The sequence below is a fragment of the Pseudopipra pipra genome, chromosome 20 (assembly GCF_036250125.1).
Source record: "Pseudopipra pipra isolate bDixPip1 chromosome 20, bDixPip1.hap1, whole genome shotgun sequence".
Lineage (NCBI taxonomy): Eukaryota > Metazoa > Chordata > Aves > Passeriformes > Pipridae > Pseudopipra > Pseudopipra pipra.
Genome location: NC_087568.1, coordinates 10,788,294 through 10,812,995, shown reverse-complemented (window position 1 = coordinate 10,812,995; position 24,702 = coordinate 10,788,294). Strand labels below are relative to the sequence as shown.

At 52.6% G+C, this 24,702-nt stretch overlaps 1 protein-coding gene across 1 annotated transcript; it reads left to right on the top strand.

Moving 5' to 3' along the window:
• Nucleotides 1-171: 171 nt before the first annotated feature.
• LOC135425198 (cholesterol 7-desaturase nvd-like) lies at nucleotides 172-24,367 on the top strand. Its single transcript, XM_064677263.1, has 7 exons — nucleotides 172-11,356; nucleotides 15,939-16,127; nucleotides 18,584-18,762; nucleotides 20,159-20,284; nucleotides 20,544-20,663; nucleotides 21,756-21,932; nucleotides 23,009-24,367. Exons 1-7 carry the CDS (start codon nucleotides 10,909-10,911, stop codon nucleotides 23,168-23,170), a joined length of 1,401 nt encoding a protein of 466 aa, XP_064533333.1. The 5' UTR covers nucleotides 172-10,908; the 3' UTR covers nucleotides 23,171-24,367.
• Nucleotides 24,368-24,702: the final 335 nt, after the last annotated feature.

Sequence of the window (24,702 nt, the reverse complement as noted above, 5' to 3'; positions counted from 1 at the left end):
CCCGCCCCTCGCCCGCCCCCGGGACCCCCGCCCGCCCCGGGCGCTGCGGCAGAGCCCCCCCACCGCAGCGGGGCTGGTGCGGGGTCTGTGGGCACCCCCTCGCAGAGAACGGGGTCCCGCTGTCCCCGGTGCCCGGAGGGCGGCTGCGGGGTCGGGGTGGGTCCGGCACCTCCGCGGGTGTCGCTGGTGCGGGGGATGCAGAGCTCGTCCGAGGCTGACCCTGCGGCTGCGGTGGGGGCAGCTCTGGGGGTCCCGCTCTCTCCTTTTCACCACAATACCCATTTGGGGTCGGAGAGTGCCGTGGGAGACGTTGGAGGTGTGGAAGCACTGGCCATTGAGCAAACCAGGGGCTTCTCCAGGCATAACCACACAAGACTGGGTGTGAAAGAGGGTCTGCAGTTTTGTTCTCCATACCAGTATTACCAGTTATGCAGTACCTCTGATCAACACGGTCCCCCAGCGCTGACTGGGGACAGTTGTGTGTGACGTGGACACCGTCACCGTCTGTGTTCACTCCAGTGCTGGACAACCCTCCCTTGACCAACACAACTCCAGGGCAGAGATGTTCAGCAGATGCTCAGCTTGGTTCCTTGGCTTCACTCTGTCGCTCCAGACAGAGCCACCACTCTTCCAGACATTAGCTCACAGGGCAACCAGCCATTTCCCTCCATTAAATTCCATATTACTCTGGGATATGACCTTAAGATTTCTCTGCTGAGGAGATTTCTTGGGGTTCTCATCATCTACCTGCTGTTGGGCTACCATTAGCCTCCCTTAAGGAAATGGAGGTGCAGCAGCCAGGGGCCAACATCCAGAGGACAGTCCAGCTCCATGGCTGAAGGGGTTGGAGTTTCACTCCTGGGCCACATCTGTCCCATTCCAGGTCCAGAGGGGTGAGGTGGTCAGAGCAGCACATTGCTCCCCAGATCTGCTGCTTTGGCCTTTTTGGAAAACAGCAAAGAGGTTGCAGGTGGTGACAGAGTGTTGCTTTGTCATTGCATGGGACGAACGCCACAGGCAGCCCAGGCAGGGAACAAGCTGAGCGCTGCAGAACCAAAGCCACCAGGGATATTTTTACCCCACCAGTTCTGGGATACTGCTACAGCCCACCTCTGTGCTCACTCACAACGTGAGTTGAAGCAGAATATTTTTTCCCCCAACGCAAATTTTCTCACTGGCATCTCTGAAGTGTGAGTTGTCATGGAAACCATTTTGCCTGTGTCCCACGTTGCCCACATGCACTCGGAAGAAACTGCAGAAGCAAAATGGCTGTTGTGTAACACCACAGGGGCTCAGCAGACGAGGGGCTTGTGGGCTGCACAGCCCCTTTACAGCCGTGAGACCCTCTCAGGAAGCTGTGGCTCATTGCTTGGGAAAGCAGTAAAACCCAGGGAGGTTATGATGTGCTCCACGAGAGAAGGAAAATGGCCCCATCTCGCCTTAACTCTTGCAGTGCTTGGCGTGGAGCTCCACACCGACCCTGCTGTGCTGTTGGCACAAACTTCCAGGCATGCTTAACCCTTTTCAGTGTCACTGTGGCATTCCCACTCCCCCACACACGGAGCTGAGGGCCTTGCTGGACTCACATGGTGTGGGTTTGTCCACCCCAAGGGGCTCGAATGCTGTCTTGAAGGGACAAAGGGTGCAAGTCAGAGTTGCATCTGTACCTTTAGTCTGCACAGGTTTGACTTCATTCCATGCTGCCTACCAGGTGCATCTGCAGTAGGTTGTCTGGTAAGAAACTGTTCTGGAGTGGGCTATACAGACCTGGATCCTGGTGGGTGTGATGGCAATAGGACAATAAAGCCAAGACCTGGCCACAGCAGGACACATAGCAGAGAAGACAAAGGAAAAAGCCGGACTTTGAAATGTTATTTGGAGTACAAAAGCTCTTTCCTCCTGGAAACCTGGAGTTCCCTGCAGTGAGAAGAAGGAGTGCAGCAATTGAGCTCCTCCTGTGTTGCCCAGGAGTCTGGAATGACCATGCTCAGGAGGCAGCCTCTTCCCTCTGTGCCTCCACTCATTTTTTGTCTCCAGAGGCTCTTTTTCCTGGCACGGTTGCAGAGATCTGAAAAATGCCTGCTTCCCTTTCAGGTCATGCCTCCCACTATCCTTGTTGTCCTGGCACCAGGAACAGCCCGGATCACAATTCCCAGCAGCCAGGCTCAGCCAGCACAGATGTTGTCACTGCATGGATCCCCCTCTCGCTGTGTCCTCGGGCTCTTTGATCCTCTGAAGGCAATGGGTGCATGCAGGGCTTTCCCAGGGTGGGAGCCGTGTACATGGTGAGTACAACCACATCCACCAGCTGATCCTTGAGAAGACTCTGCAGTGAGGAATGGTCTCTGCTTTGCCTTTCACTGCCTCCTGGCTTATCATGGCAACATTCTCAGCCACGGTTTGGCTCAGGAACTGACCACTGTTGCCTGTTTGCAATTAGTATGTGTAAAATGTGATCCTGCTCTTCACGTCTGGCACCGCACGGGGCGGGTGTTGGTGCGGTGCCCCCGCGCCGGTCAATGCTGTAATTCCTCCTACGGCCAGAGTAAGTCAGTGTAAAACCTGGAGACTTCAGGGGAGCAGCATTGAACCGGCTGGAAATTTCATCTGCCTCGAGGTGAGGCATCAGTCTCGGTGGTGGGAAAGATAATAGGGAATTTCATAAAGGAGGAAATTGGGTATTAGGAATATGCAATTTGTGCCACTGATCACAGAGCTGCCAAACAAACTAAATTCTTCCTTTAGGAAAGCTGATATTGCTTTGATAGCAGTAACTGCACAGCTATAACACGGGCTGGGGAAATGCTTGCTGTGTACAGCTGCAAGTGAATCTGAGGTATAAAAATGAGTAAAGCACATGCTCAGTGGCCATTGCTGGTCTCCAGACCTGGTAGTGAAGAACTGCTGTGGGATGTGGGTATTCCTACAGGGATAAAAGGATTTGCAATGTGGTTGATACTTCAGCATTCCTGTCATTGCTCTGGAAACAATGACTGATGACAAAATCTGTGACACAGTAAATAATGGTGCGAAATCACTTGGATTGTTTAATAAGTAGTATTTTAGGACAGTCAGTGTAGAACCATGAAAGTAGAAGCAAGTATTGTTGGTCCTGCCCTTTGGACAGGACTGCAGATGCAGCGGAGACATTGACTGTAAAGGTGGTCTCTAATTTTCACCCGCAGGTCAGAGATCATGAATTTCCAAACAAAATGTGTCAATGTTGTCCTTGGATTCACCCTGAGGAGTCAGAGCAGCAGCTGGCAGCAGCTCTTCTACAGGAAGCACTGGGGAACCCTGCACAGGAAAGTTGCCCACGTCTGGGAGTCACATTTTTATAAAGAAAGAAGCTGAAAAGATGGAGAAAAGATCCTTGAGAATATTTGGAGAAAAACTCCTCATGAGCTGGCACAGCAGAGGTGAGAGTGGATGCAGTCAGAGTGTGCTGCCTTCCAGGAGCAGCGACACGACTGCACAGATGCTTTCCCCAGGGCCTCTGAGCACTGCAGAGGCTGTTTCCAGCTGGCTCCAGCACAGATGGGGTCAGCAGGGCAATGAATTTGGAAGAAGGTAACCCTCCTCTCCTCCCCCATCTCCATGCCTTGGCTGAAGCCTCCTGCCTCCTGCCCAGTTTCATCACACCTCCTGTTCCTACTGCTCAGGTATCCGGACACTGCCCGGGGCAGTCCCATGCCCTGGGAACCCTGCAGGGAGGGAACCTGCCCCTGGGGGGTCCCTGCCGTGCACAACGCAAGGAGGGACAGGGATAGAGAACAGAACTAAATTCCAGCCTGCGGTTGAGGTGGGCAGGGACAGTGGACAAGGAAGGGAGTGCAGGCCCCCCCCCCAGCTCCTCACCACCCCCCAGGAGGCTGGTAGGGTGTGTCCCCCACTGCGATTCCTTGGGGGATGTGATTTGTGTGAGCAGCTGGGGCGCAGCAGGATGAGCTGGGATGCAGCAGGACGTCCTTGTCACAGTATCAGCCAGCCAGACTGACAGGCAGTGACCGGAGACTGCAGAGGAAGGTGCCCAAAGGCATTATTTCTGTGGCAGGGGAGCTGCAGAGAGCAATGGAAGGTCAGAGTGTCTGAGCAGCCCTTTGGCCTGAGCTGTTGCAGTTGTACATCCTAGCCCTGTTCCTGGCTCTTTTCCAGATGAAATGCAGGATGGACTGCAGTCCCTAAAGAGGCCTTGTGCTCTCTCTAAATGCTTTACCAGCTGAGAGGGACTTGGCCCAACCTACTTTGCAATTCAGATGTGGCTGATGAAGTCACCAGGCAGCACAGCTCCCTGCTCCAGTACAGGGGCAGCACAGACCTGCCCTGCTATGGACATCCATGTTGTCTTTACCCAGTCATTTCTACAGGAATGAGCTCTAGGCCTCCAAGGCCTGAGCAGAGTGTGTGTCACATTTGGAATCCCTGCTATCACAGAAAGAAGCTGCAGCAGCATCCTACACCAGATAAAGAGAATTGAGGTATCTCCCCCTCCACCATCAGGTAACTGCAGGTTACTGTGCACAGGAGCATTCCCACCATCCACCAGAGCTCTGTCTTTGTCCAAGGAGCTGGACATGCACAGGGTTGGGGGGAGTTAAAACAAGATACAAACTGTTAGTCTGGCTTCTGATACCCAGATGTTCCTGAGCAGGCAAGGAGATATTTGGGTGAGAGGATGGGACATGGAACATCAATGGCCAGAGGCAAAGACAGTGAGAAACCCAAACCCAGCTTCTGTGCAATCAGAGGGAATGGAATATGCAGGAACATGCAGTCAGATGTGCAGTAGGAGGGCTGGGAATTTCAACTGCAATCATTTCCTAAGGGAAAACAAGCATTTGCGTGTTTGAAATGCACTGTAGGCAAAATTTCATTTTGAAAAAGTTCCAGCTTTCTGCTGGAGAAACAGCCAAGAGGTGTCTAGGCTTCAGCTGCCTGCACATTGTGTCCCCAGGAGAGGGGACAACTTGTCCTCAGGGACTTCCAGTCCCCTGGGACTGCTGCATAGCAGGGGCTGGAAAGCACTTCAGGGAGACTGGTCTCTGGGGGTTTCCTGCACATCTTCACCTCCGAGGGTGTTGGAGCCTGGGGCCAACTGATGCAGTCCCTGGAGATGGAGCACATGGAGAACATCAGCCCCCCTGCAGCCCTTGGTGCTCTTCACCACACTCATCCCACTGTGCTGGAGCTCAACCCAACAGCCTGGGTGTCCATGGGAAAGCTCTCTGATGGGATGTGGCCACCTGCCTTCACAAGGTAGAGCTGACATCCAGGATGTCAGATGCACTTCTTTAACCTGCAGGGACTCTCTGGGGACACTGGGACACCAGATCCTGCCAGCAACCTGCAGTCCTGTGCATTGCAAGGTGTGCTGGTTTGTGCCTGTGCAGCACCTGGTTCTAGGAGAAACCATGCCACCATTTGAAGGGGCTGGAGGTGGAGGGGATGGAGGGACCAAACTCCCTGGGAAAGGGGCCACAGGAGCTTCTCCAGGTGACTGTCTGCCCCTGCAGTCCAGCTGCTGACAGGTGTCATTGGTGGGCAAAGGTGACACTTTGTTGTGCCCTATCAAGTGGAGAGTGAGACCTCGGGGCATGTCTGACCTCTTTGAGCTGGAATGGAGTTGAAACAGGGGAAGAAAAAAGGGGTCAGTGTCAAACGTAGTGCTCTGGAACTTGTAGCTCTTCCAGAGACTGGTGTCCTCAAAACCAGGACATCATCTTCATGGGGATGGGTGCAGAAACATGCAAGAGTTCCCACCTCCTTCAGGAGGAGGCAGCAAACACCTCTTTTGGCTGCATGCCCAGGCCTCCCGTCCCCCTCCCAGGAGCCCACCACAGTGCTCAGAGCAACCCTGGTATTCTGGGGTCCAGCCCTGCGCTGCCCCAGCCAGACCTGGATCTGCCCCCCAGCAGTGAGCAGTGCCTGGAACACCCCAGTACTCAGCATCTTATCCCTTTGCTTGGAAATGTTCATGTTTTTGCAAAGTTTCAGTAGCTCCAGGGGCTCCCCAGTCCATGCAGCTGCCACGTGAACACTCCTGGCTCTGGGAGAACAGAAAAATAGGAGAGTTGTTTTCCAACCTGCCACGTGAAAGTTTCGGAGATGCCAAACATGATTAAGGAGAGGTGTACAGCCTCAAGAGCAGCTTTGGAGGATGTTGAGCAAGCAAGACAAAGCTCCAGTTGGCCCAGTTGTGGCAATGTGACATGTAGGGGCAGGAGCTGAGTAGCACCAGACTCTGTGCTCCAACATGCACCAGGACAGATAACTGATGGGTTAGGGTTCAGAAAACCCCAGAGCACAGGAGTGTGATGATAAACCTGTCCCTTTGAGAGCCACGCCCTCCTGTCATGTGTGACATGTTTGCTAGAAAATCAGAAGCTTGTTGGTGAGGACAGAAAGATTGATTACACAAGTTCTGTTATGAAACCAACCTAAAAAAAACTCAAGTAAAAACATGATAAGACAAGGCTAAACAGCACTTGTTTTGAAGAAAACATTGTTTTTATCTCATCTTCTTCCCTGGAGTTATCAATAATCCACTTACAAGTCAGCACATCTGGAAAGCAGGACACACAGTCTCGTGCTGGGCTTCCTGGAAAGACAAACACACAGGTGGGGTTGCCTGGTGTAAACTATCATAGAATCATAGAATCATAGAATATGCTGAGTTGGAAGAGACCCACAGGACCATCCAGTCCAACTTCTGGCCCTGCACAGACACCCCAACAATCCCACCCTGTCCCTCAGAGCCTTGTCCAAACCCTCCTGGAGCTCTGGCAGCCTTGGGGTTGTGCCCACTGCCCTGGGGAGCCTGGTCAGTGCCAACCACCCTCTGGGGGAAGAACCTTTTCCTGAGATCCAACCTGACCCTGCCCTGACACAACTCCAGCCATTCCCTGGGTCCTCTCACTTGTCAAGAGAGTGAAGAGATCAGTCCCTGCCCCTCTGCTGCCCCTGGTGAGGATGTTGAAGACTCCAAAGAGGTCTGACCTCAGTCTCCTCTTCACCAGGTTGAACAAAACAAATGTTCTCAACTGCTCCTCATAAAACTTCCCCTCCTGACCCTTCCCCAGCCTCGTGGCCTCCTTTGGACACTCTCTAATAGCTTCATGTCTTTTTTATACTGTGGCCTTTGTGACCAGCAATCCAGTTCTCCAAGGCTTCATCCTCCTCCTGCCATCCTGTGAATTGCCCTTTATTTCCCATTTCAGCTACCACAGTAAGTCCCAGCCCTGATCCAATGCAGACCTGTGCTAGAAAGTCCCAGGCAGTTTAAGGATATCTAATATTAGCTAAACACTACATTTCTCCTTGACTTATTTTTCTATAGAGTTAAACTTTGTGTTTTCAACCTCTTGAAGCAGATGAATCCTCTCTGCCATGAGCACTGTTCCTGTATGTGTCAGACCTGGGAGGGGGCGTTTCAGCCTCAGCTGCTCAGTTCAGCAAACTAAGAAGTGTTTGCACTTGGGGTTTTGAACCTGGTGAAAGGTGTTCAGCATCTGTAACCACAGGCACTACTTCCAACCCCAAACAAATGCTTTCGTGTCAGTGAGGTTGCTATGTACTGCTAAAATGACTCTCAGGATATCCTAAAAATAAATACACAGATAATAACTTGCAGAAGCCACAGTTACCTCAATAATGCTTAATTATACTCAGTTTACATAGTTTACAGGATCATTTATGTTTCTTGGACTCAGATGTCCTAGTTTCCTCCTTTTCTCTTTCCCAGTTGCCTTGGGACAGTCCCCAGCATTCTTGAGAAGTTTGGAATGAGAAGGAAATCTCTGCATCAGACTTGATTTTCCCTCCTTGCATGGGATGAGCTTCATCCCAGCACTGCCTTCCCCAGCACCCGCAAGCCAGGTATCCCAGGAAGCAGGACACAGGGCAGAGCCACACACCCCATGTGTCTGTGGAGGTCCCGCCTTACTCAACAAAGTCATGGGTGCTCCTGCCACCACCCCACTCAGAAACCCTCAGCACCCTGTCATGGCCCATTATATCCATCACTCACTGCCTCTGTCTCTAACACCCAGGGCTTCTGGGCAGCCTTCATACATCCAGGACTGTTTCAACCCTGTTCCCTGCCCCAACCCATGTGTGGGGACGCAGAGGTCCCCACAGACCCCCAGCAGCCATTCCCTGAGTAACCCCTGATGCTTTATCAGTGGTGGTGAATGTTTCATCAGGGGACACAGCCCTATGGGTCCCTCCAGGGATGCTGTGGGTGCCCTACCCCTCCTGTGGGCACCTGTAATATGTGTAACGTGTGTAAGAGACCTTAAACATCTTAGAAGACAGATGTTTAAGACATCTGAGGGAAAAGAGCAGAGCAAAGAAGGTGAGTGTTCATAAAGGCTCTGGCCAACCAATTCTTGGACTCCATGCCATGGAAGTCTTTTGCTGTTGAGTTTATGCAGCAACACCCAGGAGCTTCCCTTGTCTCCCATTTGTCCTGGTGTTTTCCCTCCTGCTTGACTGAGCTCTGCCCATTCACAAATTTCTTCAAACTTGGAAGAGGGCTCAAATATGAGCTTAAAAGGAAAGTGCATGGGCTGGTCAGGTGGTAGTTCAGTGACTAGTAAAGTCACTGGATAAAATCACCTTCTGAATTTCAGCACTTCAAGTCTACTCTATTTGTGCCACTCCTGGCTTCTGATCACTCCCATCTTTTCTCTGTATCCCCTCTTGGTTTACTCCAGGGTGAAGTGGCCACCTTTACACTCACCTTGTGACAGATCAAAGGTGCAGGTGTCAAGGTCAGATTGGATGTGGCTCTGAGAAACCGGATTCAGTTGAAGATGTCCTTGCTCATGGCAGGAGGGTTGGACTAGATGGGCTTTAAAAGTCATTTCCAACCCCAGCTATTCTATGATTCTGGGTTTTTTTGCTGTTTCAAATTACATTCCTAATTGTTCTTGAAGGAGGGCTGTTATGCCTGAAAGCTCATCCACTTTTTTCCAGCTGTATCAGCTCATCTAATAGAAACTATTATTGTCCTCTATGGGCCTCACTTTTTTATCCATTTAGATAATCATGCCTACAAAAGCAATAATGCCAATTATTCCTAACATGCACTTGTCTGGTGAGCAGTGTGGACCAGAGAGCAGGTGCAGTCACAGACCAAGAGGAGTAAGGCTCAGTTCTCTTTCTGAACACCAGTTAACAGCCAACACTCTCCTGTGGGTCCACCACTTGCCCTGCACTTCCCTGGCAGACTCTGCTGTTGGCCTAACAGTCACTGAGAGATTTGCAAGGCTTCTTTTGCAGAGGTTCTCAGTCAACTTTACATTTTAACATAGTGAATAATTTATAATCATCTTAGTCAGATGATTTAGATATCTCTATCCCATTTCCCAGGTTCTGTGGAAATAAATGCATCTACTCTCCCTTGTAACAGCTGAGTATCTATTCCTTCTCCTTGGCTCTTATTTTGTCTCCAATTAAAAAAGAAGGGATGTTCCCCTTGTTATTTCGGGATTATTAAAGGGTGTTTCGTAACATACCTTAGAGGAAGGTTTTTGAGCAGCCAAGTGAACAAAGCAGAACTTGCTCACCTGTTTGTTGACTCCTTGGGTGTGTTTGTGAGACATCTCTGTGCACATGGGGGCTGCCCCCTCCCAACAGAGCACATTCATTCCTGTGCCCCCAAGCCCTTCACTGCAGTCTCTAATGGATTTGCCCAGCACAGAACTGAAACTCATTGTTCTGTTGATCCTCAAACCACCCATTCAGTCTTTGGTTTTGTGCAATGGATGTGTTCATTATGTGCTTTTATGCCCTCAGAATGTTGGTCTTGGAAATCCCTCTTTGCCCTGATCCTTCACTTGCCAGAATTGCTGCTTTCTTCTCCCTTCCCATTCAGACAGGACTCACAGCCCGTCCCTCTCGGAGGGATCTCTGTTTGTGTGCACTTTCCTGTGTAAGTACACTGGCATTCTTCTCCTAGAACAGCTTTCCAAAAGGTCACATATATTTACCTGAACCTTTCATGTGAAGTCTTCAAGAAATTCACCCTGTCTGAACTCATCCTTTTAGTTGCTCCTTTGGCTTCAGTCAGATGCTCCATTTCTGTCGCTTGTCCCTTTGCAATTCCTCAGAACTGGGGGGGTATTTCGGGTTGCTGCTTCTCCCAGAAATCTCTGACTCTATGACAGCTGGCTTTTTTGCTCTTACCTCTTGAACCCATGTAATTCTTCTGACTAAATCCAGGCTTACAGAGCCCTGAAGGACACCACTCATCAAGGGCCTGTACCTCGACATTGACCACAGCTCTCTGTCTGCCTCCATCCAGCCAATTTTTTATCCATCAAGTAATCCACCTTTCAAACCCACAACTCTCCAATTTGAGATAAGGATGTTGTGTGGGACCATGTCAAAGGCTTTACAGAAGTTTGGATAGATGTCATAGGTGATCTTTGCATAGATTGTCCTCTCTGCATGGAGGGGACCCAAGTCCCTTATTAATCCACTTTCCATGCTGTCATCTCTCTGAGCTGCTCTGAGCTGCTCTTGAACACTGCTCTTAAGATCTGTCAGGAACCTGTGAGGTGCTCAGTGTCACAGCCAGCCCCAAACAACAGTTTTTCCCTTGCTAGTCCCCAGACAGCAGCACAAGAGGATGCCGGGCTATTTATTGATCCCATTGTCTACTGGATTTAAGACCACTCTTTCAGAGGAGCGTGATGTTTGCCTGTGTGCAAGGGGAGCTCCTTTAGCTGCAGTTTGTGTTCATATCTCTTCCCTGTGTGTCCCGTTCCCTCTGCTCCGTAACCCTGAGCCGGCCACAGGCTGCAGCCCGACCCGCCAGTTTGCCCCCTTTCTCCAGCCGAAGCACCCGCTCCCTCAGCCCTGCTCGCCCCGTCCCTCTCCGCTGTCCCCGGGAGGCGGCCGGGGATGCCGAGGGGTCCCCGGGGTGGGGAGTCCCGTTCCCCGCCCGCCGGGCGCTCCCGGGCGGGGCCGCAGCGCTATAGGGGCCGCAGCTCTATAAGGGCCGGCGGCGGCGGCGGGGCCGGGAGCGCGATGGGGCTCGGGGGCGGCGGCGCGGAGCTGCTCTTCCCCCCGCTCCTCCTCTTCTTCCTTCTCCTGCTCCTCTGCCTCGTCCTGCTGCTGCTGGGCTGCTCCCGGCCGCTGGCGCTGCGGCGCGGCCGCGGCCAGGTGGGCTACCTGCCGGGCTACCTGCCGGGCTATCTGCCCGGCTACCAGGCGACCCCCAGTCGGAGCCCCTGGTCTGGCCCCCGCCGCCCCCCCGGGGCCCTCCCGCCGCCGTTCCCGAACGGCTGGTACCGCCTGCTCGACTCGGCGCAGCTGCCCCGCGGCGCCGTGCGCGGGCTCGCCCTGCTCGGTGAGTGCCAGCCCCGCATCCCCTCCCGGGCACCCCCGCCCGGCACTGCCGGCCCACCGGGCATCCCACCCGGGCAGCCCTGCTGGGGAACCGACCCCAGGGGCACTGGACCATCCGTGCTCGGGCACTTCTGGCAGGGCACTGAGGCATCCAGGTCGGTGTGGGTGCCTCTGGTGTTAGAGGGAGGCATCCTTCCAGAGAAGGGCAACGAGGCTGGGGAAGGGTCTGGAGCACAAGTGCTGTGAGGAGAGGCTGAGGGAGCTGAGGAGGCTCAGCCTGGACAGGAGGAGGCTCAGGGGAGACCTTCTCACTCTCTACAATTCCCTGACAGGAGGGGGGAGCCGGGTGGGGGTCAGTCTCTGCTCCCAGGAACCAGCAGTAGGAGAAGAGGGCACAGCCTTGAGCTGCACCAGGGGAGGTTTAGGTTGGACATCAGGAAGAAGTTCTTATAGAGAAATGGATCAGACATTGAAATGGGCTGCCCAGGGAGGTGGTGGAGTCCCTGTCCCTGGGGGTGTTTAAGAAAAGACTTGGATGTGTCATTTAGTAGACAAGGTGGTGTTGGCTCAAAGGTTGGACTTAATGATCTCAGAGGTCTTTTCCAACCTAGTTAATTCTGTGATTCTGTGATTTGCACTGGCACATACCAGCCAGAATCCCCATCAGGGCACCAGGACATCTTGCTGGGGCATTAGGGCATGTCCTGGGGCATCCCTGTCTGGGCATCCCTGCCTGGACATCCTGCAGGGGCACAGGGACATCCCTGTTCAGGCATCCCCAGTGAGGCACTGGGATGTCTGCACATGGATATCCTCACCAGGGCACTGGGGCAGCCCAGTGTGGGCATCCCAGCCAGCACCTGTGGTGGGCACTGCACTGTCATTGCTGTCCCTGCAGGGCATCCGGGGCATCCCTGCCTGGGGGCTCTGCTGTGGCACTGGCACAACTCTGCCACCATCCCTTTCAAGTCAGAGTGGCTGCCCCATCCCTGGAAATGTTTGAGGCCGGGCTGGATGGGGCTTGGAGCAATCTGGTTTAGTGGAAGGTGTCCCTGCCCATGGCAGGGGGGTTGGAAAGAGATGGTCTTTGGGGTCCCTTCCAACCCAAACCATTTGTCACAGCAGCCCAGCTGTGCCCATAGAGGGGCACCAAGGGTATCACAGCCTGGGGTCCTGCATGGGCATTGGGATCCCTGCTGGAGCACTGGGACATCATGGCAGTGTGGGGGCACCCTTGTGTGGGTGCCCTGGGACACAGGGGCATCTCTCTGCCTGGGCTCTCCTCACAAGCATCACTGCCTGCAGCTCCCTGGCGAGTTTGGGATGGGACTTCAAAGCCACATCCAGAGGAGTGCTGTGCTCCTCCAGGGTCCTTTTGCTTAGAAGATGGATTTGAACCAGCAGAAGGGATGTTTCTGCATTGAAATCTCTCAGATTCAGTGGAAAAGGTGTTCCTATTTTCAAGAGCCATCCCCTCCTGTGAAGTTGCTGGGGTTTGGTGTTTGGGGTTTTTTGGTTTTTTTGTTTGGTTGGTTTTGTTTTGTTTTTATAACAGGACCTATGTAATTCAATATACATTGAATTCTATTCCTAGAGAGCCCCTTCAGCCTATCTGTTATAGTTCTCTTGGTTGTCTGCCCATAGCCTGGCTCCTGGCACCCAGTCCTCTGGGTCTGGCTGAAATGTGCAGGTGGAATCACTTCTAGTGGCAGTGACAGCAGGGTACCAGTGCCAGGAAGATTATCAGTAAGTAAGTCAGTTAAACAACCTGTAGCCTCTGGGATTGTGGGTGTCTTATTTATTTTGGAGCCTCTGATCAAAAAGCCTGGAAATGCAGTCCCATTTCAGAGGCAGTGAGTCAGAGGAGATGAAAGAACAACAATCACCTGACTCAGTCTTTGCAGACTCATCCTTTGGGATAAGACACCTTCCAAAACCTGGCACTGAGCATGCAGGAAAGTCTCACTCTCTCCTGGGGTTGTGGAAGTGGGGTGAGAGCTGCTTCAGAGTCCTCTGAGATGCTCTGTCCCAGGCTCTGCATTCCCAGCAAATGCCCAGAACTGTCCAGTGGTCCTGGGGCTCTTTAAGTCCCCTGTGCTATTCTTGCTGCAATTGCTATTTGATTTTCCTAAAAGAAATAGGCTAATTAAGTTGGAAAATTAAAATTAAAAAGAGAAAAAGTATTTGGCTGTTAGTGCTCTGATATTCACCTGCAACAGTTTTCAGTGTATCTTGGGCCAGAAAACTGTCCTCCCAATTTGGAGAGGCGTTGGATTTGACACACAAGGCAGAGCAAAGACCAGCCTCTCCTCTGGCTCTGCTGGCTCCAGAGTGCAAAGGTTGGAAGCAAAAGCAGCACTCAGGAGTCCTGGGTGAGTTCTTGGACAGCCCAGCAAAGCTCTGGCCATGGGCACTGATTCAGGTCTTCAAGGCAGGAGACCTCCAGACTGCCTGTACAAAGGGAACCTCTAGAGATGGGACCTTCTTGGGGTAAAAACATCTTAAAAGTTTGCTGGGCAAAGCCTCAGGCTGCAGAGCTGCTGCTGGGGGCACGTGGCTGGGACACCCGGGGCCCCAAGTGCTCTGGCTGTGGGACTCTGGTCTGACCCATCCAAAGCTGTTCCTCTGTGTTTCCACTCTGCTGTTGCTCCTGCTGAGCCCTTGACATCTCCAGCACTCAGAAACACTTTCCCTGCCTTCCCTCTTTTGGCCTGAACCTCAGGTCAGGTAGAAAGGTGGGTTAGAGATAGAAGAAAACACTGATGCTTCAGAATGAATCCCTGTTACCTGGGGCAGGGGAAGGTGCACTGCTGGTGTCTCCACTCCAGTGGAGTGCCAGAAGATGTGTGAGAGCCTTCCAGAAAGACTCTGGGGACAACAGGGCCAGTGTCCTGGGAAAGATGGGATCTGCAGGCACTGGGGTACAATGACTCATATCTGCCAGATATCAAAAATAATCCTTCCTAGGCTTGAAGGCTGGGAAAGTTTCCAGCATTTCCTTTTCTTTGCCCAAATAACAAAACTTCAGTCAAGGAAAGTGGTTTTGGGAGGGATAGCTCACACCATGTCACTTGTCATCAGGGTGGCTGCCTGGGAAAACATGGACTGCACTCAGCTCCCAAAGTCGAGCTTGGACTTCTTTGAGCTCCAAGTGACAGCAGCCACCGTAACAACCAGAGTTCACAAGCTGATGAACTCTGAATACAAAATACATGCCACATCACCCGAGGCATAGCATGCAAGGAGAGGACTTGGCCCTCCCCTCAGTGGTCACATCTGTATGAACAGCCCCCAAGGGCTTCTGAGCTCCCAGCCCAGCTGTGTCCCCTTCCAACCAGGTGACTTGAGGGGACACTTTGCTTTCAGGGCAGGTCACCAAGGCACAGCCCCTCTCCCCTGTGCTGCTTCCAGGGATGTGGGCACTGGCAGGTCTGTGCTGGGCCAGGAAAGCATCTGGCCCCAGTTCAGTTCCTCAGGAGCACATTGGTTCAGATGATGCCGTGGCAGCCATCCAGCTGTGGCTGGAGCACAGCTGGGTGAGGCAGAGCCATGAACAGTCTGATGGCTGCAGCCCAGGTGCTGCCTGTCTCTGCTTTATTGGGCCCTTGCTCAGCTAACATGGTGCTACCCTGGGGCTGTGGAGGAAGAAGGCAATCCCAGAACTGAGCCGGAACAGACCAGTGGGGCAACCTCACATTGCTCCGGGAAGCACAAGGAATGAGGCCCACAATGGAGACAAGTCTGAGTGCTGGGGCAATGCAGTCCCAGCCACTGCAGCACTGACTCTCTACTCCCTCTGTGGAGCCGACCAGAGCCAGGGGCTTCCCTTCCCTTCACCAGAAAACTCCCTTTTGCCGAGGAGGTGTCAGTGCTCTGGCTCTCAGCACGCAGCTGTCCCTGCTCGAGGAAGGGATTTGCTGCTGAGCTACAGTGTGGATGGCCCTTGGGGTTCAAGAGCAAAGAGATAAAGGGCTTCTTCCAGCTCCCGTTAGCAGAGATTCTCGAGATGTATGAGCCTGTGGGCTCTCCTCTGCCCCTCCTGGGTGAAGGAGTTCTTCTCTGTGTCTCTCTCCCTTAGCAGGGGAAGCATCCTAAATCTTCAAACATTTTTGTGGAGGCACCTTTCATCTTGTGACCAAACCAGGATCCAGGACAGGGTTTAGAAGTCCATGGCCACCACACTCCGGGCATCTGCTTGAGCAGCTGCCAGCCCAGTTCTGCCTGGCCTTTTCTGCAGCCAGCAAACACCTGACCGCAGCCCGGCAGGGGAGTGCTGCCCACTGTCCCTCCCTCCCGCTGTCCCTCCCTCCCGCAGCCCGTGCCGCCGCCTCTGGCAGCTGCCTGGTGCCATCTCGTGGTTAAATCCCTTCTCCGGAGCATCCCTGTTTCTATCCTGCCACGACTAGAAAGAAGAGAAGCCCGCGGGCATTAATTTTCCGCGGGGTTTTTCTCACTCCTCTGACCCCGGGTGAAGTCACCGCTCGGTGTCCCCGTTCCCAAGGGGCCGAGCAATGAGTGTCTTGCCCGACCCCCCTCCCCTGGCGCTGCTGTTTTTACACCTCCACCATCTCCTGTTCCGGCAGGGGAACATCTCGCCGTGTTTCGCTCCCAGGATGGCCAAGCCCACGTGCTGGACGCCCACTGCCCTCACCTCGGGGCCAACCTCGCTGCCGGGGGGCGGGTCCGGGGCGGCTGCATCGAGTGCCCCTTCCACGGCTGGCAGTTCCGAGGAGAGGATGGAAAATGCACCAGAATCCCGTATGCTGGAAAAGGTGAACGTGCCCCAAATCCATGGAGAGCAGCCACAGAAAGGATAGTGCCCCACGTCCCCATTAAAAGCCACTTCATTAGGGGAAAGTTGTCTCTATAATAATTCATCCTCCATCCGCTCCCCTGTTTCTTGCAGCACCCTGGTTTTCCTCTGGGTTGCCCATGTCCCAGTGTTCCACAGGAACAGAAACACAGGGTTCCATTGCCCTTCCCTATGTTAGATGGTAACTGGGACTTCAGTTAAATAATGCCCTTCTTGATTCTGACAGTCCCACACCTCCTGCATTCCATAGGCAGGGTATAAAAGCAGATTTTTAACTCTGAGCCTTCCATTGGGTCCCTCAGGGATGGACCCTGAGGAGCTGTTGGGTTCCATAAATGATTCTGTGCTCTATGGTGACAGCTTATGCCACATCAGTGCTGAAATGCATCCCATGAACATGACAGAATAGTTTCTCAGTGGGAATATTTTTCTCCTTTTAGGGCTTGAAAGGAACTTTTGGTTGGGATTACGGAAAGCTCTTCACACACACCCACCATGTAGACATGGTTTGCGTTGACTGTGTAGGAAGAACGTCTTAAAGTTCACGTGGAGCAATTATTTGATCTGGCTCCACTACCGAATTTAAATCACCAATTGCTTACCTTGAGTTTTGTTTGGCTTGTGCTTCTTAGTTATTGTCCTGAGAAGTTCAACTTCATTGGATTTGGATCGATTAGCATAGTGACGAAACATTGATTGGCAGCAAAAGTCACTCTTTCTACTAAACAAACTATTTCTCCCAAAGTGAAAGAAACATTCTATCTATATGGGCAAGAGAACCAATTTATAGATCTCTCCAATTTCCTTTTCTGTGTGTGTTATTTTCAGAAAAAAGATTAACACTGTATTTTTTTCCCCACACATAATCAGGAGCTGCATTCAAATGAAAATTTGGTTCCATGCACTGAGCAATGATGTGTTTCACCACAAAATGAGGGAGAATATTCTGGACATATGCAAACACTCACACCAAGATGTGTCATTTCATCTGAAATGGATGAATTCTGAGTCATTATTATTTGGAGGTATTAAAAGAATAAAACTGCAGCCAGCTGCCCTGCTCCCCTCCAGCCCAAATGGGTCAGGGTGATTTAAACAGATTTAAAAGCCATCTGTGCTCACACAGGTACTTTGTTGGAGCAGGATTTTGGAGAGCTCAGGTGGGCAGCTCCTCCAGCCCTGGGCTCAGAGGGACCCACAGCCAGACAGAGCCCCAGAACCCAGTGTGGGGCTGGAGGAAGAGGGGGAAGGGTTTGGAGCACATGGAATGGCTGAGGGAGCTGGGGGGGCACAGCCTGGAGAAAAGGAGGCTCAGGGGGGACCTTAACTTCCTGACAGGAGGGGGGAGCCAGGGACGGGGTCGGGCTCTGCTCCCAGGGAACAAGAGACAGGGCAAGAGGAAACGGTCTCAAGCTGTGCTAGATGAGGTTTAGATCTGATATTAGGGAAAATTCCTTCACTAAAAGGGTGGTCAGGTGTTGGAACAGGCCGCCCAGAACAGTGATGGAGTCACCATTCTGGAAGGATTTAAAAGATGTGTGGATATGGCACCTGGGGACATGGGTTAGTGCTGGGCTTGGCAATGCTGGGCAATGGTTGGACTTGGGGATATTAAAGGTTTGTTCCAACCTGATTGATTCTGTGATTCCATGTCTGCATGGGGGCAGATGAAGCCCTTTTAGAATTTTAATGAGATGCATCCCACCCAAAGCACCAGGTTTTGTCAATCAGAAATCACAGTGATGGGCTCCTCCTGCCCCCTCTGATATCCATTGATTGAAAGAGAATCATCATTTCTCCCACTATTTCACTTCCCACATGTATAAGGCTGAGTAAGAAGGAACTGCTCTGTGTTTTCCTTGGTGCTCGTTTCCACATTAGAAAAAAAAAATAATGAAGGCAACAGCCTTCCAATCCAGTAGAAGCTGCATTTTGTGACAATCAACTATAAATGCCAAAATTAATTTCACTGAAGTGATCAAGCAACACATGATAGTGCAATGTTATAGCAGAGAATGACTTGAACCTGAGAGGCAGCAATGGCTTTTACTCTCTTTGCACATCTAAAACTAAAAGCATCTCCTGTTAGTTCACTGGAACTGGAGGGGGATCCATTCATGCAGGAGCCACTTAATTATTTAACCAGGTTAAAGAGGCAGCTGACCAGCCAGCCAGGTTGTTCCTTTAAAAACTTATGCAAAACACCAAACCGAAATAAAACCAATTAAAACAAACTCCTTTCTGTGACCCTTGTAGCTGCTGTTTTTCAGCGCTGGAAAGCTGGAGCAGCGCCACCACGAGTGTGTGCCACAGGAATATCTCCCCTAGAGTCGAGCTCAGAGCTGTGGTTCAGCGTCGGGGTCGGGGTCGGCCTCGGGGCTGTGGGTTTTAACTGGTCCCTTTATGCCCCCGCAGTGCCGGATTTCGCCAGGGTCCGGGTCTGGCCGTCCTGCGAGGTGAACGGGATGGTGCTGGTCTGGTACCACTGCCAAGGGCTCGATCCCACCTGGGCAGTGCCCGAGCAGCGCGAGATCACCTCCGAGGAGTGGGTGTTCCGCGGGCAGACGGAGCACCTGGTGGACGTGCACATCCAGGTAGGGAGCTCGGTCCCTCCCCCCGCGGGGCATGTCCAGGCCTGGGTCCTCTCCTATAGTCCGGTTCAGAGACATCTCCTCCCAATTAACCAGACCTTGGCAGTGCCATCACTGCTGCTGGCAGAGCTCTGACCTGGAAACACCCCCGTGCTGCGCACCGAGAACGCAGCACATGTTCCCCAAACACGGAGCGTGAGCTCCTCGAGTGGAGAACAGCTGTTCTGGGTGCTTAAAAGGAATCTGCTAATTTGCTTTGACTTACAACTGGTGTAATTTAAAAAAAGATTCTCTAAGAGCTGCGGCACTTACTGTCAGGAGGTGTCTCAGCCCATCGATCACCCCAATGGAAACGCGCAGTTATTTTGCTGTTAATCTTCATAATCACCATCATAGGCTGACAAATGGGCCATGGAGAACAAACGGCTGCTGCCTCTCTGTGCAAATGAGTCTGGAAAAGGGGTCCCATTTTGTGGCACTGGACAGAAGGGACCTGGGAGGGAGAAGGGGCAGCCACAGGTGGGGGCTCCTCCTGGAGAGGGATGGGAGGCAGCAGCAGTTCTGAAACTGGGTGATGTCTGGAGGTCCTGGGGAGATTTTTCTGTGCTTGCTGCTGTGCAGAACACCTGTAGTTGTAAAAATCAGGGACAAAAATGACCCTTAATCTGGAGCACAGCAAATCCAAAGGCAGCGCCTGCCTGCTGGCTGCATCCCAAGGGAAGAGAGGAGATAGGAAGGAACAGAGAGTTACTGGGAGACATAAAAAAGAGGCATGAGGCACAGAAGATGCAGCTCTGGGAGTGTGAAGAGGAGCTGGGAGAATATGGGGGATTGAGGGGATAGTAATATTTATTTTATGTCTTTTCCAGTGCAAACCACTGCACACAGGTCTGTACTGGGGCCAGTCTGTGCTGCTTGCAGAGCTGGTGGGAAGCTGGTGTATTTGAGTTATAAAGCAGCTAAAATGTCTCAAAAAGTGATGTATTTGAGCAGGCTGGTGGGGTTTAAAGGTGTATCAGTATGTGAAAACTAGACAAAAATGCTTTATTCATTACAGTTATCATAGGGCCAAAGGCAGGACTTCTTTGGAGTTCCAGCTTGTGCATCTACACAAGTGAGCACATGGAGAATTCTGTGAGCTCAAAACAATTGCTGTTTCAGTTATTCCTAGATGCTTGTTAAGAGCTGGTCCCAGCTCACTCTGTGCTGAGGCCCCCGGTGCCTCTCGCTGCCTCAAGACCTGTGAGAACCTCTGCCCTGCCTGCCCTGCTCTGCCCTGCTCAGTTGGGGGCCCAGGGCTGTACCAGGGTCACCCTGGGGCTGTCACAAAGCTGCTGTAAGTGCAGGTAGCTCCCACCTGAGTCAGCTCTTGCCAACAGCAAATTGTTCCCCCCATCAGGAAATCCCTGAGAACGCGGCTGACACAGCTCACTTGGCTTTTCTCCACGGCCCAGCCATTCTGGGAGGGTCTGACCTGAGATACACGAGGTCCAGGCTGTGGGACTTCATGAAGCACATGTGGAAGGTAAAACCCCAGCTCCCCTCTTAGCCATGAGGTCAAATTCTTCCAAACCAGGTTCCCTTCCTGCCTCAAAGCATCTGTCCCCCCTCACTCTCTCGGCTGCACCTCCTGCTCCAGGCTCTGTGTCTCGGAGGGTTTGAGCTGCACTCCCTCACCTGTGCTCATCTCCGGATGGTCCTCACAGCTCTTGTCCCCATCTCACGCTGCCCCTCTCAGCCTGTGCCCCCCACCCTCGGGCTGAGCTGTCCTTTCCCCTCTCCAGGCAGAGTGGCAGCCAGAGCCCGAGCCCAACGCGCACTGCTCCCGGCTGCTGCTCCAACACTCCGCAACCATCTTTGGGAAGCGCCTCTCCCTCATGGATCTGACGGTTTCAGCCAGGCAGGTACGTCCTGGGCCGGTGACCACCAGCATCTCAAGCTGAAGGGCTTTGTTGCCCCAAGGGCTGAGAGCCCTGCCAGTCCTGCTCAGTGTCACAGAGCCACGGAATGTTCTGACTCGGAAGGGACCCACAAGGATCCCCAAGTCCAACGGAATGGCCCATAAAGGAATTGAACCCTGCTCTTGTCAGCACCCTGCTCTGACCAACTGAGCTCACCTTGGGGTCACCTTCCCTACCAAGTGCATCCGACACATGGGCCAAAAAGCACCCACTGGCACTGGGGCTGTCCCAGAGAAGAGGAAGGGGTCCTAAGCATTACTGTGCCACAAAACAATTAAAAAAACCCACCTGAGCAGACATTGGTGACAATCCTGAGGGACCTTCACACCATGGTCACAGCTGGTTACAGTGCAGAAGTGGGAAAGGCAAACAATCAGGAACAGTGTGTCTGTAGCCCAAGATCAGCCCTGAGATAATAAAATAGCTGACACAGACTAAGAATTACAGGAAAATAGAAACAATGCTATGAATCAATTGGAACCACTTTTGTTTCTGGATTTTTTTAATGAAATGTGAAGTTTGCCCGATAAAACATTTCTAACTTTAGTCTAATACATTTTTGAAGGAATTTGACCTATTCCCACATTACAAATGCAGAACAAGTCATAGAATCACAGACTGGTTTGGGTTGGAAGGGGACCTTGAAGATCATTTAATTTCAGCCCCCTGCCATGGGCAGGGACACCTTCCACTAGCCCAGGTTGCTCCAAGCTCCATCAAACCTGGCCTTGGACACTCCCAGGGATGGGACAGCCACAGATTCTCTGGGCAGTCTGTGCCAGGGCCTCACCAACCTCATGGGAAGATTTCTTGCCAATATCTAATCTATCTAATCTAACCCTGCCTGGAGATGATAACAACTGGTAAAGTTGTGACTCAGGGTCCTGAGGCCATGACTTTGTGCCTGACTTGATGAAAAGAGTAGCAAGCCCAGCCCAGGAGACATCTCCAGCAGGTCTCAAGGTGTGGGGGTTCCTGTACCCGAGGGCTGGACAACTGGGGGCTGTTCCCTGAGGATGTTCTGTTGCTCTGCAGGTGGGGCCAGGGCTGGTTTACCTGATCTTTGAACACGCGTTCCTGGGCCGTGGGATCATCCTGCAGACGGTGACTCCCCTGGAGCCTCTCCTGCAGAGTGTTATTCACAAAATCTACTACCAGAAGAACATACCAGCCATTGTTCCCAAGTTCATCCTGAGGGCAGAGTGTGTCCAGGTGAGGCCCCTGCAGAAGAGCAGCCAAAGTGATTTGGTTCCCTGGAGCTTTGTGCCTGGGAGGGGTGAGAAGGAAGAGCAGCTGCCCACATGGGCTCAGATATCCTGTGGGAGCAAAGCAAAGACCTGGGGAAGGTCCTTGTGGTGCTTGATGTGATCTTTCCTTGTCAGCAGCCCAAAAAAATCAAACTGGAGGTCAAATAAAGGGAGTCCCTGCTGTGGATCACCTGCTGAGGGTGGCAGAGAGCTGTTATCCCTCTCCTGTGGGTGGGAAGCTGGGACACAAGGATTAGGCTCTTTAGCTGCAGGAAGTCTTTGAGGGAACTAATCACTGCATCCAGGTTTCCAGCATCCCAGGCTGGTGCTTTAACATTATCCTATCACCTTTGGTAAGAACTGTGCCAAGAAATCCTCCTGTTTTTAAATTATCGTGAAATTTGGCAACTCCTGCTACTCCTGAAAGAGGTTTTCCAGGCTTTTACCACAGGGATTCATGTGTTGAACTCTGGAGGTCTCCATTTCAATATCCCAGCTGAGACATGGTTATTGCCAAATTCAGGTCAAGCATGGCCTTGAAGGCCACCTCTGTTGGAGAGCGACCCCATCTCTCCAGCTCCAGATGAAGTTCAGATGCCAAAAACCTACCCCAAGTCAAACTTAGCTGTGCTCCCTCATATTCTATAAATACTGCCTTAACATTTTGCATCTTACTAACGTGAATGAGCAACACTCATTTCTGCAGCACCTTCTTCCCAAAGCTTACTCCATGTGTGCCTGAGCAGAGTGTAAGATGTGGATGCTTTATTTATAAAGCCTTGGCTGGCTGGAGCAACCCAATGAACTCAAACTCTCAGGTGGAGCAGCTCCTACCTGCACAACCCCATGACAGGGGCAGTCTGAGCTGGAAGTGGCTTTTTTGGGCTAAACTCTGCTGGCTGCAGACAGAGCCGTGGTGTTCCGTGTTCCCACAGCAGTCCCACGAGGGCCAGTGGGGAGAAATGTGAAAAGTAAATCAGTGTCACACAAACCTGCTGGTTCAGCTTCCCCTCCTGAGTGAGACCTTCCTTCTCCCCCCAGTTTGAGCGGGATATAACCATCTGGAACAACAAAGAGTACCTGTCCAAGCCACTCCTGGTGAGGGAGGACTCTGGGATCCAGAGGCACCGGCGCTGGTTCTCCCAGTTCTACAGCGAGGGGAGCGCAACGGCCCCGGCACGGGAGGAGGGCCTGGACTGGTGAGGACCTGGCTGCCCCCTCACTGCAGGAGCTGCCAGAGGCTCTCAGGTGGGTCCTGCCCACCCTGGCTGGTGGCAGAGGTGCTATGCAGGCATCACCAGTGTAACAAATACAGGCACTGGTACAGGGAGCAGAGCCCAAGCCCTGGTGATCCTTCTGTGTCCGGGGCACCAAAGCTCCAAGGCTGTCCTGCAGTGTGAGCTGAGTGTGAACTTCAGGTTAGAATCATGGAATCACAGAAACCTTGAGCTGGAAGTGACCCACAGGACCATCCAGTCCAATCCCTGGCCCTGCACAGACACCCCAACAATCCCACCCTGTCCCTCAGAGCCTTGTCCAAACCCTCCTGGAGCTCTGGCAGCCTTGGGGCTGTGCCCACTGCCCTGGGGAGCCTGGTCAGTGCCCAACCACCCTCTGGGGGAAGAACCTTTTCCTGAGATCCAACCTGACCCTGCCCTGACACAGCTCCAGCCATTCCCTGGGTCCTGTCACTGCTCACAGAGAGATCAGAGCTGCCCCTGTACTGCCCCTGGTGAAGAAGCTGCAAACCCCAATGAGTCTCCCCTCAGTCTCCTCAGATTGCCAGAGCTGCCCTTGAAGTGTCCTTGTCTCTCACTGCTGCAATCATTTTGAACAGTTCTGTTTTCATCTGGCCTTTTATTGCCCAGAGTGGCCTTTCCCTGCTGATGCTTCTGCAGCATCACCTTGGCTGGGACAGGCTCCAGCTCTCACATGGGCTGCAAACCTCACAGGAACTGCTCTAGATCCTCCTGTGTTTGGTGCTACATGTGCTGTATTGAAGGGCTAAATTCTGCCTGGCTGCTTTCCCTGGGGAAGCTTGTAATCCCCCCAGGCAGAGCTGCTGTGGGTCACCAGCAGGGCTCTGACAGTTCCTCTCTGCCAAGCAGGAGCAAATGCTCAAATCCAGGAGCTTTCCCAGGCTGGTGGCTCCCATTCCCATGCACTGTGCACCTCCCTGTGCCTTGTGAATTCTGCACTTTACTGGGGCTTCTAATTCCTCCTTCTGCACTATCCCAGAGTAGGACTGGGAGCAGGACCCTGCCAGAGCAGCCCCGTCTGTGCAGAGCTCACTGCCCACCCTGGGAGCACCCCGGGTACCCTGTGCCAGCTGTGCCACCACCAGTCACATCTGCCCATTGCACTTCCAATATTTTGCTATTAAATGTCTTTTAAAACTGATCTCATGTTCACAGTTTCTTGTTCTTCACTGTTTTGGGGGTGCTCTTGCCAGGAGAAGGAGTCCTGCAGCTGGCCCATGCTCCCCTGTCTCAGGAGCCACAGGGAATCTCCAGCAAGGAACTTCACAAGAGAGCAGGAGCTTGGAGAAGGAGCATTTGTCCAACTCAACAGCCTGAGCCTCTCAGGGACCTGAGAGCTCTAATATGTCTTGGTGGCCCTGACCAGCCTCACCTGGGCTGCTTCCTCCACTCCCTGCCCACGGCCCAGGAGCCCATTTTGGCTCAGCTCTGGCCCCTCAGCCCCTGCCCTGAGCGATGCTGTGCCTCTGACTGACC